The sequence below is a fragment of the Ptychodera flava genome, chromosome 16, assembly GCF_041260155.1.
Source record: "Ptychodera flava strain L36383 chromosome 16, AS_Pfla_20210202, whole genome shotgun sequence".
NCBI classification, from domain to species: domain Eukaryota; kingdom Metazoa; phylum Hemichordata; class Enteropneusta; family Ptychoderidae; genus Ptychodera; species Ptychodera flava.
In genome coordinates this window covers 38,386,713-38,406,068 of record NC_091943.1, presented here as the reverse complement: position 1 = coordinate 38,406,068, position 19,356 = coordinate 38,386,713, and the positions used below count along the sequence as shown (strand labels likewise).

The window sequence follows — 19,356 nt, the reverse complement described above, 5'->3', positions numbered from 1 at the left end:
CTCTGACCATTTTCCATTGATATGTAAATTGAAATGTAATTTTCTACAGTCACATGTGCAGTCTGAGTCAAGACTGCCAGGTAATACTGGAAGATACAGGTGGAAGTCGGAAGAACGAGTGGCTTTTAAAAATTTCTTTGCAAAAGAATATTGCAAGGATCAAATTCAAAGTGTTCTGTCATTGGTTAATGAAGACTTAAATAAGGCGGTCGATAATTTGACAGCTGTTCTTGAAGAGGCAGTGGGGGGGGGGGAAGAATGTAACATGTTTGAACAGCCAAAACTTTCTAAGCCACGTAGACGCACAGATGACCAGTGGTATGGCAATGAGTGTGCTGACAGAAGAAAACTCAACTTCTATTGGTTGAATAAATGCAGAGCTTCAGAGAGCCCAGCTGATTATGATCAATACCACCAAGTGAGAATTGAGTATTCAAAGCTTTGTAAAGAAAAGTATAGAAGTTTTATGGACAAACAGAATGTGAAACTTCATGCTGAAAATAGTTTGAATTCCGTGTGGAAATCCATCAAAAAGTTTACTTACGAAGGTGATGTAAAAATGATATAGAGATGGTTCAATGGGAGGATTATTTTTCAGGTTTGTTGAGTACAGAATGGGATAGGGAACTGGCTTGTGATATGGATATACCGAGAAATAATGACGTCTACAGCTCGTCAGATTCCCTGGGTGATGACATTTTAAATAGTGAGATTACAGATAGTGAGATAATAAACAGTATCAGGAACCTGAAAAATAAGAAAGCTGCTTGATTTGATATTGGGGAATTTTTCAAAGCAGCCGAGTCTGACCTACTCCCTGTATTGAACAAAATTTTCAATAAGATTTATGACACAGGGGTGTTTCCTTTGGGTTGGCGAAAGGTATAATACTTCCAATTTATGAAAAAGGTGATGTAGACAACCCAAACAACTACACGAGTATTACTCTACACAGTGGTTTTAGTAAAATATTTACAGGTATTCTCAATAGAAGACTATATAACTGGACTGAGTTATCAAATAAGATTCCAGAATAGCGAGCTGGTTTTCAACGTCATTATAGCACTACAGATAACCTTTTTGTTTTACATGCTTTAATTCAGAAACATCTGTCAAGAACAAGGTTACCATATTACTCATGTCTTTTTGTCGATTTCAAAAAGGCCTTTGATAATGTGTATCACAAAATCGATTTCATAAGCTTTCAATGTCAGGTGTTGGGCTCAAAATGTTGAATATGCTTTGTAACATATATGCAGATTTTAAATCATGTGTAAAGATTGATAATAAGATGTCTAGTTTTTTCTCCTGTAACATTGAGTAAGGCAGGGTTGTATGCTCAGCCGTCTACTTTTTGTACAATTCATGAATGAATTACAATCAATGGTATGGATTCTGGGTATTCTGGAGTTCAACATTAAAGTTGCAATATGGATCAGAATTGACCTTTATATTTCGAAGATTTAACTTTAGGCCCCCCTATATAAAAATCCATGACAATTTCATTTGCAGATTCGACCATTAACAGGAACACGGGGATGGCTCTAATTTGAGTAAATTGATTTAATTACCGAATAAATTGCTGTTTTGGTACGTACTGATTGCGAGAGTAAAGCACAGAATTTGAAACGTCATTTTTTCTATTTGAATATATACGCATGCGCATTTGGTGCCTGGTAACGGTTTGCGAAATTGCAACATCGTGTCAACGTGCCTAGCCTTCCAACGGGAAAGCGGTCAGGTCTCTGCCCGCGCCCTGGGTCTCTGCTTACTGATTCAGCCTGGTAAAAATGGAAGAAATTAGCCAAAAATGTCGGCAAAATAAACTTTGTTAACATTGTTTTGTCAGATCGAAAGATGGAACCAATAAAAAGAGTGACACGCGACTACTGCACCACGTCGAGGAGGCAGACTGTGTCTACAGTTTCTCGCGAAAACACCAAGGAAATAACTTAGATCTGTTAGCATTCATTGATAATCTATATCCTTCAGGTCAAATACGCATTTTTCGGAAACAAAGAAAAACTGCAGTCTCCATCATTAATGGCATGGTCTCATTTACGACGCGTCGATCGACGCGCTGACATGGCCATGCAAGACCAGTCTGAGGGGCAAGACAGCTGCCGAACTTCTGCAGTGGCGGATGATACCGTATGCTGAAGTGGGCAAAGCTTTCAAATAAATATAGTGTGCAGATACGTCCAGTACCTCGCCTTTTAACATGAAAAATGTACAACATACAACGGGGAGAGGATTGCGGAAACCCTGTCAGGTACGCGGTGAACACAACCAGATCGGTGTACGTGGTCTGGATGCTCGATCGATCGAACGTTCACAGTAGGTGCATACGGCGCGGCACTGACATACATGTATATCGGTGAGAAAAATCAATCACCGATCTTTTGTCGAGCTGCACTTTATCATATCGATATACTTATATTTCTGAAAGACTGTGATGCCACCAAAGTTAGGCAAACGCAAAATTTACAATAAATTACTTTATGTATGTCCAGTTCTGTCATCGTGTCAACATCGTCCCTCCAACGTGCACTCTATGAGACGTCATCACTCTTGGTGGTACTTGTCACGTGCACAGCAGAAACGCCAATGTTTTTGTTTTGAAGTTTGTTTACAAAACAGTTTTTCTAGGCGGCCGCAACGTATCAAAATGAACGTATTTGTGTGTCAGGATTGGTAAGAGGCTTAGCTAAGAAGAGTACTTCAACGTAGTATGGTCGATTTGCTTTAGTTTTACGAAAAAAAATCGACAATTTTGATCCATATTGCAACTTTAATGATATGTGTGATCTTTGTTTTGCTTCTATTCGCCGATGATGTAATCATGTTCTCAAATACAGCGTATGCTTTACAAAGACTCATTAATATATTACAGCAGTACTGTAATGATTGGAAATTGAAAGTAAATATGAATAAGACAAAGATTATTGTTTTTAAATCAGGGGGTGCTTTGGCAAGGTCTGAAAGATGGTATTATGAGGGGAAAAGGATTGTGTGTGTCAGTTTTTACAAATATCTAGGATTACTATTTTCGTGCAGTGGCACCTAGGGAAAAACAGTGAATACGTTAACACAGCAAGCCAGCAAAAATATGGGTATTGTACGTAAATTTTGTAGTAAATTCAATAATTTAAGTCTTTCATTGTACTTCAAGCTTTTTGACACCATGGTTACCCCAATTCTTACCTATGCTGCAGAGATTTGAGGTTTTAAACATTATGTCAATATTGAACGAGTTCTGAAATTCTGTAAGAAATTCCTGGGGGGTACGATCTAGTACATCAAACTGTGCTGTACTTGGGGAGTGTGGACGAAATCTAGTATATGTTCAGTGTATAAAGAAATGATAAAATATTGGTTAAAGATAATATATATGGAAAACCACAGACTTCCCCGCAGAGCATTTAATATGTTGTATAAATTAGATCAAAATGGTAAAACAACTTGGGCAACACATATTCGAGTTTTGTTACAAAACCATGGTTTTAAATTGCTTGGTTGTCTCAAGAAATAGGAGATCCAGACTACTTTTTGTCAATTTTTATGATGAGAGTTATTGAAACCTCAAACCAAGAATGGTATACGAATGTCTTGAATGACAAAACTCTGTATAATTATGTTGACTTTAAATCTACTCTCGAACCAGAAAGGTATATTGATCTTTTACCAGAAAGATACCTTGTATTTGCAATTGCTCGAATCAGATGTTCAACAGAAACTAATTTAGAAATGGTAAGAGGCCGTGAAAATAAAATTGATAGGGGCCTAAGACTATGTAAATTCTGTAATAAAAATAGGATAGACAATGAGTATCACTTCATACCGGAATGTGCATTTAACCACACTTTAAGACAAAAATATTAACATGATTACTTTTTACAGGATATCTCATACTTTAAATTTAGTACACTAATGAAGAACCAAAACAAAAAGACCTTACTCTCTCTAGCAAATTCATTGTGAAAAGCATAAAGAAAATAAGGAAACAAATATTGTAATTGCAGTATTTTATTGTATCGAACCAATACATCAATTTTGAATTTCTTGTACACTTTTGCATGACACGTGTAAAAACCACTGTAAGCCTTTGACTTCAAGGAAATGATTTATGTAAGACTTTGTAACGATAGGCTGGTGGCCTAAGTTATTGAAATAAAATTCAATTAAATTCAATTCTTTGTAGTTCATGGATAATGCTGAGAATTACACATTTTTACTCACCTTACATCTTCCAACTCATAAAAGATTTCTGTCAATTGATCTCTGATATAAATCTTCTTGTCAGCTTGCGTCATCATGTACATAGAAAGGTGTTTTGGAAAAGCTCGGACAAACAAAGCACGTATTGTGTCAATTCCTGTGATTTCATTCGGCATCCAGGCTCGTTTTGTCTGGTTTAAGTATTGTAAATAAATCAAACCTGAGAGACAGACAGAAGGACAGAGACAGAGTGTGAAACAGAAAGAGTGAAACAGAGAAAGTACAAAGACAGAGGATGAAACAGAGACAGAAAGTGAAAAGGAGACAGAGAGTGGAACAGAGGCAGAGAGAGACAGGAAAAGAAAGAGAGACAGGGAGAGAGAAAAAGAGAGAGATAGTGAAAGAGAGACGGAAACACAGACAGCGTGAAACAGAGACGGGGAGAGAAACAGAGACAGGTTTAGAGTTCATTGAATGGCTGATTCTTTGAGATTGTTTTTTAACGACATTATGCAAACCACCCCTGCATTTAATTGGCATGCATGTGACCTTTTTGGCTGACAAAGCTATCAGATTTACAATATTCCCTTTATGGCTGACAATTTTGGTCCAAATCCACCATAAATTAGACGGTTTTAAAAAGTTTATGTAATCTTGCAGCAACATATTTTATGATTGATAAGTTTGGTTTTATATGTGATAGACTTTACCTAGAGGCCTAGCCTTGGACATGTTAACTGCTGGTCTCACCACTGGTAGACTTGATCGGTATTTACTACCACGATTAAATTCATTACTTTGTACTTGAGGCTCTCGTACCATGTCTGCATCATCCATACTGAAATGTCGTGTTTCCTGCTGTTGATAAAAATAGCACAGATGATAATATGATCACATTTCATCAGATTCAGTCTGTGTTGATGAAGTGTGTTCCAATTTGAAAGCACAGATTTTTATCATAATTTGTCTTTTTTTGAGGCAAAGTTTTGCCATCAGAAATTAAATTAGGAGACAATTGTAGAGATCCAATGGTTCTTTGAAGCACAAGTTAATCCAGATGCAGGCTTTGAGATTTGCTTATCCATTTCTGGTGCATTCATTCAATCATTTGGGTTTATAGCATCCTTGACAGTGTTCCCATCAGAATTATTTTGCTAAAAGTCAGACTTCAGACAAAGCAAACAAATTCCGTGTTATTTAGCTACAGTCAAAACTGTTCAGCAACACAAAACATGATCAAGTAACACGCTAATTTAGTGTTCAATGAGGTGCTCTATCACTGTGAGAGGCATCAATAATGATGGCAACTACAGCATAAAAGTGTTGCTCTTGTGGTGGGGAGGGAGGGAGTTCAAACATTGTGAAAAATATAGTCAGTGACACTGGGCTCCCATTTAGATAGCAGTCAAATATAGGTATGACCTGTCTTTGTATCAGAACCATTCAGCTTTTAACTAAGTCAGTATTTTGAACAGAACATCATATAGTTCTTTAAGAAGATTAAGTTTGAAGATCATTTTAGCACATATTCAAACTATGGCAGTTTGTCATAATTCAGGATAAGCATATTGGAAATACTCTAGGACCAACCTGCACATGAAATATGAAAGCCATATTAAAGCATATATTTCCGGAAAAAAATTTCCAAGTAAAAATGGTAAAAATATTCTTAAAAACACAATGCTGCTAATTCTGTTCAATCTTAACTAAGGTGAATATCCTTGCCTCTCACAAATAAAGTTGCTGGCAAAGTAAGAGTATTATATTTGAAATTCTAACTGTATTGTTATCGTTATATCAATAATCAATTTGAGAAATCATCATGTGATGATTATTGGTATATCAGTTCTATAAAATGGATATCTCGGCCTTCACTTTCTCAAATTTACTTTTCACTCTTCTTAAAAGTTTTATTTTCATCTGTTTCATTTTGATTTCAACACAAAGTATACACCATCAGCTGCAGGAATCTACAAACCATAGCAATAAAGCATGTCCTTGTCTCATCTTTGAATGAAATATCCCATTGATATCACAGAAGATGTTTGACCATAAATGATAAACTTAGTCTTAAAAATCTGCGTAATATTATACCATTTACTTCATAATGAGAATATTTGATTGTCCAAGTAAGATGATCTTGAGTGACTTTTAAATCAATTATGAAAGTTTTTCAGTCATAATATGTTAGAGTACACTGTCATTTTACCAACTCTGAATAAGGCGTCTCATGACCATTAATTCATTTTTGCAATGGTTTCATTTTTCGCGTCTAAAACCGGGGTCAAACATATGCATGGTCACCTATTCATTCAGGATCTTTCAAAATGTCAAACAATATGAGTAGTATCTCGTATCAAACAAAATTCAACTTTCAACTTTCCATATAAAGATAAGCATGCTTTAAAGTCATCTTCCTATAAATACATATCTCTTATAAAATCACAAAATTATCTCAGTTAAAGTGGCCTGTAAAAATGATTTTTCATTCAATAATTTCAAATCTTACTTTATACTTTTCCATAAAATTCATGAAATCTTTATGATACTCGGTGCTCATTGTTATATGATCCATTATCAAATCATTAAAACCAATTTAGCAACGATTTATCAGGAAAATCATTGAAGCATTAAATTTCCCTCTACAATATTGATTTTGAATTGAAATATAACATTATTTCCATTACCTGTTTGTCTCTGCTTTGTCCTTGATAACTAATAGTTTCTTGTAGAAGATCCCCAGCAGCAATAGTATGACGACGGTTGAATTCACTGGCTGAAAGTGGAGGCTGACTTGTAGCGGAGATACTAACACTGCTGGTTTCTGAAATATTATCAGCAATCGGTGAGCTATATTTGCTACCGACACTGATATCTATAATGCCCTTTGCCAGCACACTGCTTGGTTTGACATTCACTTTTTCTGAACTTGAAGGCACCTCAATCAAACCATCAGGCCCTGTCTTCCCAGTACCACTCTCTGTTACATTGCTTTCAGCTTTCACCGAGCTTTTCAGATCTAAAATTAAATGGAAAGAATTTATTTGAGGAAATAATGATGAGCTGTAATGATGAGCATGCAATAATCCTGCAGCCATAAGAAAACAATATTGATCACTGACAGAATACCAGTCAATGATGATCAGTATTAAAGATACCAAATCATGATACTCGTCGTCTTCAGATGAAGATACTCTCAGTCAAGTTTCTATTTACAAAAAATATCAAATTTTTCACACAAGATAAGTGATATAAATTGAAGAAACTTTACCATAAAACAAGACTTGTGTTGTGGACTCAGTGATTGAAGCAAAGCATACTACGAGGGCCTCACTACAACAACACACTGATTGACCTTATATCAGTATGTCTGGAATTTGGGGTTGCTCGCCTTGGATTACTAGAATATCTGTAGATGGATTTCCTTTCCACCCGGTTACTGCATTAAATTTTCTTCCATGTATCAGTTTACATTTCACAATTGTCACTATAAGTCCAAATGAAATTACTGTGTATGTAAAAGAAAGCTGCTTTTCATGGTATGAAATTGCAACTTAATTCCTGAACAACTGGTGCACAAAAGTGACCAGTCACCCTGACATTAAATATGTAAATATTTGTATCAGTGCATCATCTCTACACTTTAGCTATAGTAACCCTTCTTTTACATTTATGTGTGCATAATATTAAAGATAGACTCTTAAATGTGTGTATTATATATATATATATATATATATATATATATATATATATATATATATATATATATATATATATATTATATATATATATATATATATATATATATATATATATATATATATATATATATATATATATATATATATATATATATATATATATATATATATCGGTATATATACATATATATATATATATATATATATCGGTATATATACATATATATATATATATATATATATATATATATATATATATATATATATATATATGTATGGTCTGCTTTAGACAGGTTTTACTGTGTGTATGTATGTATATATATATATATATATATATATATATATATATATATATATATATATATATATATATATATATATATATATATATATATATATATATATTGACATGCGTGCAAAGTTTATGCCCATTTAACAAATCTGAACCAAGGCATCCATTTGACTACTTTTACCAAATATCAAAGCAACTGGACCAACTGTTTGTATGAAAACATTCTGAATACCATATAGCTGATAGACAATTTATTACATCTATATGTCACCCATGTAATGAGTTTTAAATTGTAGGTAGCATAGCTAAAAAGCTGAAATGTTATTCAATATTTGGCCAGTTACTGTTAGATCAATACTTGTTGGTTAGTAGGAAAGACTACCTTCTATGGAATCTCCAGATGTTTCAAATTTTCAACATAAATATTCTAGCATCACTTCTTTCTAAAGTAAAATCTTCTCAACACTAGTGCCACAACTGGAAATTAAAATTTCATATAAGGAAATATGAAAGTTTAAATATCTTTCATATTCTCCCATATTTTATTCAGTAATGGTATTTTTCACTACAGAGTTATTATAAATAATATCAAATCTTAATCAGTTATAATACATGAATAAAACCACCATTACACTGTACATTGCATTGTTATCGTTGATTTTTATGCAGCCACAGTTCTACAGTGAAATTTGAATGACGTGAAAATGGTGTAAGGTATTGTGCAGTATGAAGATAGCAATTGCGTTGTGTTCCCAGCATGTATAAACACAATTTAATTTATTAAGTGGAAAATGTCATATCTTCCTGGTTATTATCAATGGAATCAACAAAGTACACAATAACAATAAAAAAGTTGGAAGGGAAAGCTAATCAAGGTCATTTGAAGGTCAGACCATGGTCAGTTCCACTACATAGTCAACTGTTTGGTTACACACACATACTTTGCATGCACCAAAAACATGGAAATAAAATTTATCGTTTGTTGAAATGTCTATTGTGAACCATGTGTAAGAATGACATAACTTGTACAATGCATCTTTGGTTCACAGTAATCAACTTCAAATATAAAGCCAGGCTAATACTATGGGCAAGCTTAGTATTTGATATGAGCATTATAAAAATATGGTCACAGAGTTACACTACCATAGGTTTTGCCATACCCTTGACATAGTAACAATAACATCTGACATTGCCCACATATCAACTCCCAAGACATTGAATTTATGTGCTGTTCATGGTGTTCCATATAAAGTACTGTACACTAGTAATGTAAGCTGTGACCCTAGTAATGTAACCTTTTTTACCTCGTACACCTGTGATTTCTGTGTAATGTATTGTTTTGTTGTCGTTTTGTGCGTTTTTTTTCTTCAAAGTAAATAAAAATTTTAAAAAAAGTACTGTACACTATATCTCTTGGTATCAATTATTTAAACATTTAATTACTGTTTACTCGGTACATGCAATAGTGTTTACAAACTTCTAAAAATACACCAATAATGTTGTTTATGATTATGGATGATTTTCATTGCTTGATAATTCAAGAAAACAATTCATATCAAAAACATTCAAAAACATTTAATTTTTGGTGTGTAATTTTGAATTTTGAATTAGTGGTAAAACTATTTGTGGTCAAAACTGTATCAAAAGTGTATCAAAATCATCAATTTTGTTTTGTAAGTGTTCACAACCAGATTCCACTTTTTGAAGTGACTTGACATTTATCAACCGACAAACAAAACTGACAATGAACAGCTTATACAATGTAAGTAAACTTTGATGGCATTATATGTGAAGATTACATGTACATATTATCCTCTGTGGACAGCCTTTTAAGTTCTTGTAAGTTCTATCCTATTTGATTTTTTTTTTTTTTTTTTTAATTCCACAGCTCTGTAGAGAGATCTTAAAAAAGAAGACAAACATATAGAAGCTTGACAAGACCAGCATTTATCTGATTGATACACCTACATCCAGTATTGGGGACAGTATAACATAATTCCTAGGAAATTCTGTGCAATGCCTGTGCATACATGTAACTTCTTCAAAGCAAAGCATCACTTGGGACTGTTCATTCTATCGTCATGGTGAACTAAGCAGAGTTATATGGCCTTACAATATCCTACTGTCTGTTTATATTATCAACTTAGGAATGCTTACAGCTATTTAGAACTGATCTATATACAGCCTTTAATGACAATGGTATTGATAGACATTCACACAGAGCAACAATGACCCTAGAGTCTACTATTGCTTGGTATCACTACCATGACATCTACAAGAATTGACCACAGAGAACATAAATGTTTACACCAGAATTCAGAGTCACAATGGGTGTACTGTCTGCGACGGACTACACTACATGGTTCTCAGACACTAGTAATTTGTTAAGTAATCACTGAAATGAAAAAATACTTGAAATTCCGTCCTTCCCTTTGTGGAAGTATGTGTGTCTGTAAAAAATCAATTTCATGATTTTCACAGTTGATTAATGTTCACTTAAGGTGGCCGGAAAGGCAACATTTGCTCTGAATTCTTGTTGCTATTAACTTTAAAAGGTTTGTAAATTAAGTACTGCTTCAAGATTTCACTGTACATTGAAGAACATGTGACAATATTATGTTGCTGAGAATGTCGGCATCAATTGTGAAATCTGCCATTTTAAACATGGCCTGTTGTTTTCAAGAACACATTAGAATATTACGATTCTACAAAGAATGGCAGTCTTTATATTGTATCACTGGTTTCACTTTTTTCTGAAAATAAAAGATTGACAGTAATGTGTTTTTTGTCTTTATATACATCTGCACACATAGCCAGAGGTACCACCAAAATGTGCAACAACAGCATCACTCTTTATGTAATTATGTAAATTGCTACAGTAACAACAATTTGATGGGAGTTTTGATTACCTTACAAACACATATGGTCCAAGACAACATGTATAATGATGTCTCCACTTCATTTGTATATTCATGGAAGATTTTATCGTTTTAATACCTGTACTGCAACTGAAAATGTATGAAATACATTTTGTGCGAACAGCCTCAGCCATACAAATCAAAAGCTCAGCACTTGCTGCAATGCATGACAAATTGAATGCTTCATCAGGAAATGTGTGGTCCTGTGGATATGCAATACTCAGAATCCAACAAAAATACTTGCAAAGTTAAAATATCCCTCTACCTTACTTTAAACAGTTGGCCCGTTGACACTTTAGTTCTATGGTTAAATATTGTGTTTAAAATCTTTGCGCACTGCCAGGTGTACATATATTGTGTTTAAAATCTTTGCGCACTGCCAGGTGTACATATATTGTGTTCAAGAATAATGCACTTGAGCCAGTTTGGCAATGCAGCACGTGGTGTCAAAATTCAATGAGTTAAGACTAACATGACTGCAGACTAGACCAAGGATATGAGGCAAGTCAACAGGTGGACTTGCGACAAGGTTGGTGATGATATTTTATTGATGGTCTTTTACATGAAAAATCTATTCAACACTTGTATTTGTAATATGATAAGGAAGTGTCCAACAGAGACACAGACACTGGTCATGGCCGGGTCATGCAACGCCATGGTTGCCTCCATAGCAACATGTCTAGAATGCAACCAATTTTTGCAATACTTCTGTGGATTTTTTGTATATTTTGTTGATTGCCTCATTTTTTTTCCAAAATTTCTTCAAAATGCGAAGTCAATTGTCTTAAGATTTCTAGTTTTACAAAAATGGCCTCAAAAGAAACAATGTCATAATTGTTTTAATACGTCTACCATCCTCAATAGAGAGATACAGATTTGTCAGTCACTTTACAAGCAGTCAGTTCTACAATGAAGTCTTGCATTTCAGAAATCTTTGATGAAAATGTTCTTCTTTAATGTTACAATTATGATAAGAAGTTTTACCTTAATCAGTTGGTAATGGAAGTAATCTTCTGTAGGTACATCTAATTCTTGAATAGGTTACACACATGGGCACTCAAAAGTTGATTAAACCCACTAACACACTACGATAAATTTGAAATAACTCTGCAGTTTCAGTTCCTGATCTGATCATCTTCCATTTTGGAAACAGAAACGGAAAGCATGCACAATACTGATAGTGATGCTACCGGAACCGTTTTCTGATGCATGTTTAATTCTATTCCATGCATATTAGTTTTTATTGCACATTCGATATGAAGTGAAGTGCACATGTGAAATATACATTCATTTTAGTAAAGGCAACTCAACTAAAATTGTTTAATAAAGAAATACTCATGTACAGATGGATCAAAAATCCTAGAATGGAATTGTTAGCCAGTATTTCTGTAAACTGAGAAGACCAATCAAACTATTGTTTTATCAATGACGCAACTAACATCAACTAACAAGCTTGGCTGTAGTCATGAATGACTGTGACGTCTGGCATGCTATCTATTGCATTTGACTCAAGGAAGCATCTTGCTAACCTTGCTAGACTTAGAAGTGGTATACCAGTATATAATTTTGATAAATTCCCCTGTGTTCATATTTTGGCATTAGTTCAAATAGACAAAGTACAGAATCTAATTCTGGGTATTATTTCTTCATAATGTCTTTACAGGTCATTGGAGATATCAGTATCTTGGAAAATGTTTCAAGACAATCAACCAAATGAGGATTTGGTCACTTCTACAAAAATACAAAAATAAATTAAATTGCATACTGGCAGTGTTGCAGCAGGATTTTTAAACCCGGAGATGCTGTGTCCCACAACTGTTTATTGTTGGGGACATTTTGCAACATGCATCAGCTGTAAAACATTTTTTGATTATTTTGTAACAATTTAATTTCGCAAAACAAATTTCATGCTGCCGGGACCACGTTGCTTGGCTTGAATTTCAGGCAAGTAATTGCAGCAGTATACCGTATCTGCTGCCAATCAGAGCTCAGTCAGACTACAAGCAAGTCATAATATCAAGTGCAATGTTTTACTTCTGTCATGTAGGTCATTTACCCCCACACTCATCATGACCTGAGTTCAATTAGTCTAGAACATTCTCAAGGTCACTGCCCTTAATGACCTCACAACCTTGAATTCAATTAGTCATGTTTGGAATGTTCTGGAAAGTTGATTAGTTGTGTAAGAGAGATAATTTTAGAACAGTAATTAGCATGTCAATAAAAGTTCTAGATTGTTCTTATATGCCTTTATAAAAGGGACGTGCTCAGCTTCCAGTCAGACTTTTGGGATCGTGTCTCTTGTGTGTTACTAAACTCCAGCAGTAGTCATTCTCAAGACTTTCCAGACCTTCACTGCCAACGCTGGATTTACTCTGTGGACTTTGTGCAACTACAAGCCTGCAAGCCGAAGGACTGTTCATTCATCCGACTGACTGTTACAACTCTGAGACTGGAGCTTTGCCGTCCCAGCTGAGATAAGTAGTCTGTACACTTTTAAAGCTTGTACTCTATCCCTGACTTAGCAATTAGTTTTATTTTCGTAATAAATTTTGTTTAAACGTTAACTGCTGAGTTCACAGTATACAGTAGTTTTGAAAAGGCAGGCAAAATGTTGTCAAACGGCTCAAAATATTCGGATCCCGGACGAGCCCCCAATTTTGTTACGTGCAGAGAAAACGAACAAAAGGGTGAACTCAGCAGTTAACGTTTAAACAAAATTTATTACGAAAATAAAACTAATTGCTAAGTCAGGGATAGAGTACAAGCTTTAAAAGTGTACAGACTACTTATCTCAGCTGGGACGGCAAAGCTCCAGTCTCAGAGTTGTAACAGTCAGTCGGATGAATGAACAGTCCTTCGGCTTGCAGGCTTGTAGTTGCACAAAGTCCACAGAGTAAATCCAGCGTTGGCAGTGAAGGTCTGGAAAGTCTTGAGAATGACTACTGCTGGAGTTTAGTAACACACAAGAGACACGATCCCAAAAGTCTGACTGGAAGCTGAGCACGTCCCTTTTATAAAGGCATATAAGAACAATCTAGAACTTTTATTGACATGCTAATTACTGTTCTAAAATTATCTCTCTTACACAACTAATCAACTTTCCAGAACATTCCAAACATGACTAATTGAATCAAGGTGTTGAGGTCATTAAGGGCAGTGACCTTGAGAATGTTCTAGACTAATTGAACTCAGGTCATGATGAGTGTGGGGTAATGACCTACATGACACTTCTAATCACAGCTCCAAAGTATCTAAATATACGCCTTAAAATAATCATATGAAACAAAAGTTAATGCCTGTATCAGATATTACTTGTACTGCAAAACTCTGCTTCAAGTATGTTTTAACTTTTGTTATTTATTAAGAGTTTACAGACAAACAGCATTCTGCAGAGTTGACATACATAGGCATTGTTATTATATCATCCATGGCAAGTCTGAATGAGTATCTTGAAAGTACCCATGTGCAGTGTCTCAACAAAAATACCCAGTTCTGTGATAGTAAGTGTGCAGTCTCTACTTGCTTGGTGATGGACTAAACTGAATACCAAAGACAATGGATCAGGTATGTGGCTCTATTACAATAACAACCAAGCTCTAGTCTTCTACAGATACCGATGACAATGTAATCCAAACCATCCTCCTTGCAACCAGATACAATCTATATACAATCTGCCCTGTGCAAATCTGCCCTTTCAAACTATCTACACATTCCTTGCAACTTATAAACCTTCCAAATGCCCATTTTGCCTGCCATAAAGTTGTTCAAACTTGCCAGTCATTTGAACAAATTTGTTTAAAAAGGTGATTTAATATTTGCATTCAAAAACTAGAACATGAATGTCAATTAAACCTCTGACATTATTAAAATTTCTCGCTTTATTTGATGTAACTACAACAGAGCTAGGATACACTCTATTTAATCAACACAAGTATGCACTCGGTTACTGTTTTATGGTATCGGTTTCTCATAACAAAAGATCAGATTTTTACGACCTATTCACAGAAGTACAAATTACATCAAAGATAGGAAAAGATATTCTTTATGGCTGTCTTCACCTGCACCATTGTCATAACAAAATTTATAGTGTCAACACAGCTTTCATTATGTGATATCCATATTATTTATTGTTGAAGATTTACAACTATGAATTTTCATTCACAATTTTTTACAGTCAACCTTACAAACTCTCTTCATTCACTATCTTAGACCATAGACAGTTATATGTCATTTTACTACAACAAAAGAACAACAAGCGAATTTGACTTCATCGGTATCAACATATATGTGTGAACAACCTATTGAATACACAAATGCAGATTCTTTGTAAACAGGAAGAGTGACTCATTTCAAAATATCCATGTACAATAAAAGTTTCAGGTAACTAAAATGTAATAAGACTTCCTCCACGATGCATTCTACACTGCATTGCATGTACTGATAGCTGTAGCCTGCTTTCTTTCACATTAAAAATTGAGCACTAAATGACATATGTATTTCATGATTGAAAATATGCACATTACCCCTTCACACTTGAATAAGACTAAAATATCAAACACAGCTCTTGGGAATGTACTTTGGAGACTAACAGAGGCCTTGAAATCTAGTGGCGAGTAGCGTTTATCTAACTATATATCTCTGCTACCTCCACGAATATATGGGTTGATATGTTGGCTTACCTTGCCTGACAGACGAGTCATGGTCGACAGCTGTCACTTCACCGTTACTTGTCTGTCCGTGGCTGCTCTCCTGAACATTGTGTACAATTTCTAACTCACTTTTCCTTTTCCGCCCTTTACTGCCTTTTTCTTCCGACTTTTTCCTCTTCTCTGTAACGCCATCTGTATCTTGTTTACCGCCCGACTTGGAAGTTTTACTCTGTTTAGATTTCTTATGACTTTTCTTCAGAAGCTTATCCATTGCACGACAGTGCTGTTTTTCGTTCCTTGTACACACCCTTCGTTACGCCCTCGACACTATATAAAGGTAAGACTGGAAGTAAACAAGACGATCGAGTATGAGGTGCAGTCCGATCCCTACTCAAACAAAGATTGAATTGTTGTACTCTCCTCTCACCTTGCATTTCAATTAGTCGCCATATTGGTTCACACGAGGTGAAATGTTCAGTACAAAGGTAACACACCTAGTTTCTAAGTCGACGTTGAGAGCCAACCAGCTAGGAAACTCATCTAAGTTGTGGCACCTGAACTTGTGACTGCAGCGTCTATACAACCTGTTTAGCATTCAACTTATTCACGCACAGCGCAGAGACAATCCAAATTCAACAACAGAAGCGTACATTAGGCGATCAGTGGAGACTTTCTGATGAATAAGTCCCACCTTCTCCTGGTGATAACAACACATGAACAGTGACAGAACAACCCTGAGAAGTTGGTTTTGACGCTGATGTTTGGCCTTCTTTCCATTCCCACGCGAGAGCAATTAACAAGAGGTCACATTAATGAACGAACGCTGACAAAAAATAATTCACGCGGAAAGGTATACGAAGTCTTTCATACATCTAACGCATTCACAATAAAATTACCCGTTTCCATTGACCAGCAAACAATCAAAGACGCTTTCTGCCGTTGGCTATTATCGTTCAAACTGTGGTTTCTCGCTCCTCTCCCTCGTATCGACTGATGCCATGATGGGCCGGGCAGGTAAGATTGACACAAGAAAGGATAGACTGTGCTAGAGGGTCAGCGTCCTATCACGTGACCAGATGGGAATTCCGTTTCCGTCCAATAATGACGTAATCGTACTGTATGCGCCGGGATCGGACAGACTATCATGGTCACGGTCAGTCAATAGTTTTAAAATAAAGTGGAGGAGAAATTTTTTCGCTCAAGCTAACGCTCTCAAAGTTACATATTACATTATGACGAGAAACTTCAAATTTCAAGGAAAAAGGGACGTGCTTCAAAGTCAGAGCAGATAGATATTTATTATTTAGGCCTATTTCTTCATTAAAATAATCTGAAAGCTGCATTTACTTTGGTTGTGCAATTTCTGATTATTCATGCAGACAGGAAAATACATCACTCAAGTGTATCCTTGATTATTTTAAACTATAGAATAGCAAACTTGAAAGAATTGCCTGATATTAACATACATTGGCCTAATTTTTATCAGATAGAACAAGTCTGTGTTTAATTTTTGAAACCTTATGACGCAAAAAAAAATAAATTAAAAAACTTTTAATTTTCGAAACTGCAAACGGTTAGTTTTGTTTTCTCTAAATTTCATTGATTAAGTTATCCATTTGATTACGTCATGTAGTTAAATGTGAATTTTACCAACCAGCTGTGACTACTATCGTGTTCATTGTCTTACATCAACACTACACTTAGAATTTGTGTGTAATGGGAGGTGGACGTAATCTATATCAATGAATTTTGCCTTCTTATCGAATGCAACAATTTGATACTAGCCCTAATACATGTTCCCTATTTTTATTCAAACTATACTTTAATCTGGGCTTCAACAAATATTTTGATCAAACTTTAACAGATTTCCAAAATTCTCTCGCAATTAACAATCATTGTTTTCCTTCACTATAATTCATGAGAACAAACAAAAGTCTGAAAATGATGGAAAGTCTGTGAAACACATGAAAGCTTTATCTGACTTTCTGAAGCAGCAATGTCTGTGTGCTTCACACATGTGGAAGTGCGGCAGCCACCGATTATAATTTCCCCATAACCGCGATTGCATACTTTACCTCTGTGCATTACATATTATATATGAGAAGAAAACGGGGTTTAGAGTATTACCGGGCCTTTGCGCAGCTGCAGCATTCAAAATCATAAAAATTTACGAATACTTCGAGCAAAAACTGTTGATAAGCACATGTGGTTCGGTATCATATCTTAGAACTTTAAATTTCGCAAGCACTGCTTCATTATGCACATTTTTTCCCCGATTATGACAAAATTTGAGCAATACAATTTTTAAGGAAGCGCTTGTCATAGTTAGTTGAAACTCTTTCATAAATAACCCCCCATGACTTGAAAATTTCACTTCCAGGTTCCCTTTGGTTCTAAACTGTAAACTTACAATTTTTGACAATTTTGACTGCAAACAAATATTTTCTAAATTCCACTTGTTCTGTTGCCTTAAAATTTACTTTGCATATTTCTCAGGATGCTTCAGTCAAATGAAACTTTAAAATGAATATGCAATTAGTGACAGTGCGTTTTGCAGGATATTTGATTTGTCGACATGTATATTTATGCCAGCATCGGTTAGTTTTTATCTTGAAGCACCACGGTATCCGAGGCGGGGTTGACCTTTCGATGACCCGCATGCCCGCATAGCGATGCACGCTACCCGCCAACAGATAGCTGAGTTTCCACAGCTACACTTGATCTAACTGCATCACTGTCTCATATAGATAATATTTTCTCCATGGCAATTATATGAACAATGAGTTGGTTGTATTTGACCTGTTATACATAGAAAATTATTGTTTCCTACTATTCATTTTCACTGCATAAGCAATAGATTTAACACCCGGAATTCGATTGGACCACAGTACAAACAAACCCACGTGTGCAAAACGCGTATATACATGATGTAACCCCCGCCGCAGGAGGGTATACACGAGATTTTGGTACAATGCGCGACATATAGCACGAGCCGATAGGCGAGTGCTATATGGAGCGAATTGTACCAAAATCGAGTGTATACCCGACTGCGAAGGGGTTAGGGACTGGTCAGTTTCTTCGGCCTGGGGGGGGGGGGGCGGTGGATTATTTTTTGCCGACATCAAAAAGTGGCTGACCCCCCCTATTCCAAATTTTGAAAACAGGGTGACCCCCCCTATCCCCAATTTCGAAAACAGGGTGACCCCCCCCCCCCCCGGCACGCAACAACTGTAAAAAAAAGGTGGACATAATATATATATATATATATATATATATATATATATATATATATATATATATATATATATATATATATATATATATATATATATATATATATTATATTTTACATACATTTATATTTTAAGTCATTCTGTGTTTTAATGAAATTGTTGACATGTCAGTTGTAAGATAGGAATTTCAAAGTGTCAATCTTGAAGTTTGAATACAGTACATTTTGAATGAGCTGTGAATATATTTCATATTTTCTATGCTTAACCAGATGTCCTGAACAGAAATGGATGTCAATGATTAATATCAAAGAGGAAAAAGCAATCAAAAATTTTGATGGGTGT

General features: G+C 35.2%; 1 protein-coding gene across 7 annotated transcripts in view; it reads right to left on the bottom strand.

The window, feature by feature from the left end:
* The window catches only part of LOC139114793 (coiled-coil domain-containing protein AGAP005037-like), a 77,295-nt gene extending 60,458 nt beyond the window's left edge, over nt 1-16,837 (bottom strand). For 4 of the 7 annotated variants that reach the window (XM_070676719.1, XM_070676725.1, XM_070676723.1 and 1 more), the window contains exons 1-5: nt 16,678-16,837; nt 15,812-16,124; nt 6,906-7,237; nt 4,929-5,076; nt 4,240-4,438 (exon numbers count right to left, since the gene is read on the bottom strand). In XM_070676719.1, coding sequence (XP_070532820.1) covers nt 4,240-4,438; nt 4,929-5,076; nt 6,906-7,237; nt 15,812-16,052 — 920 coding nt within the window. In that variant the 5' untranslated portion in view covers nt 16,053-16,124; nt 16,678-16,837. Of the gene's footprint in view, nt 1-4,239; nt 4,439-4,928; nt 5,077-6,905; nt 7,238-15,811; nt 16,125-16,208; nt 16,638-16,677 lie in introns of those variants that run through there. The other 3 variants (XM_070676722.1, XM_070676721.1, XM_070676720.1) reach the window with 3 other exon arrangements.
* Between the last annotated feature and the right edge of the window lie 2,519 nt (nt 16,838-19,356).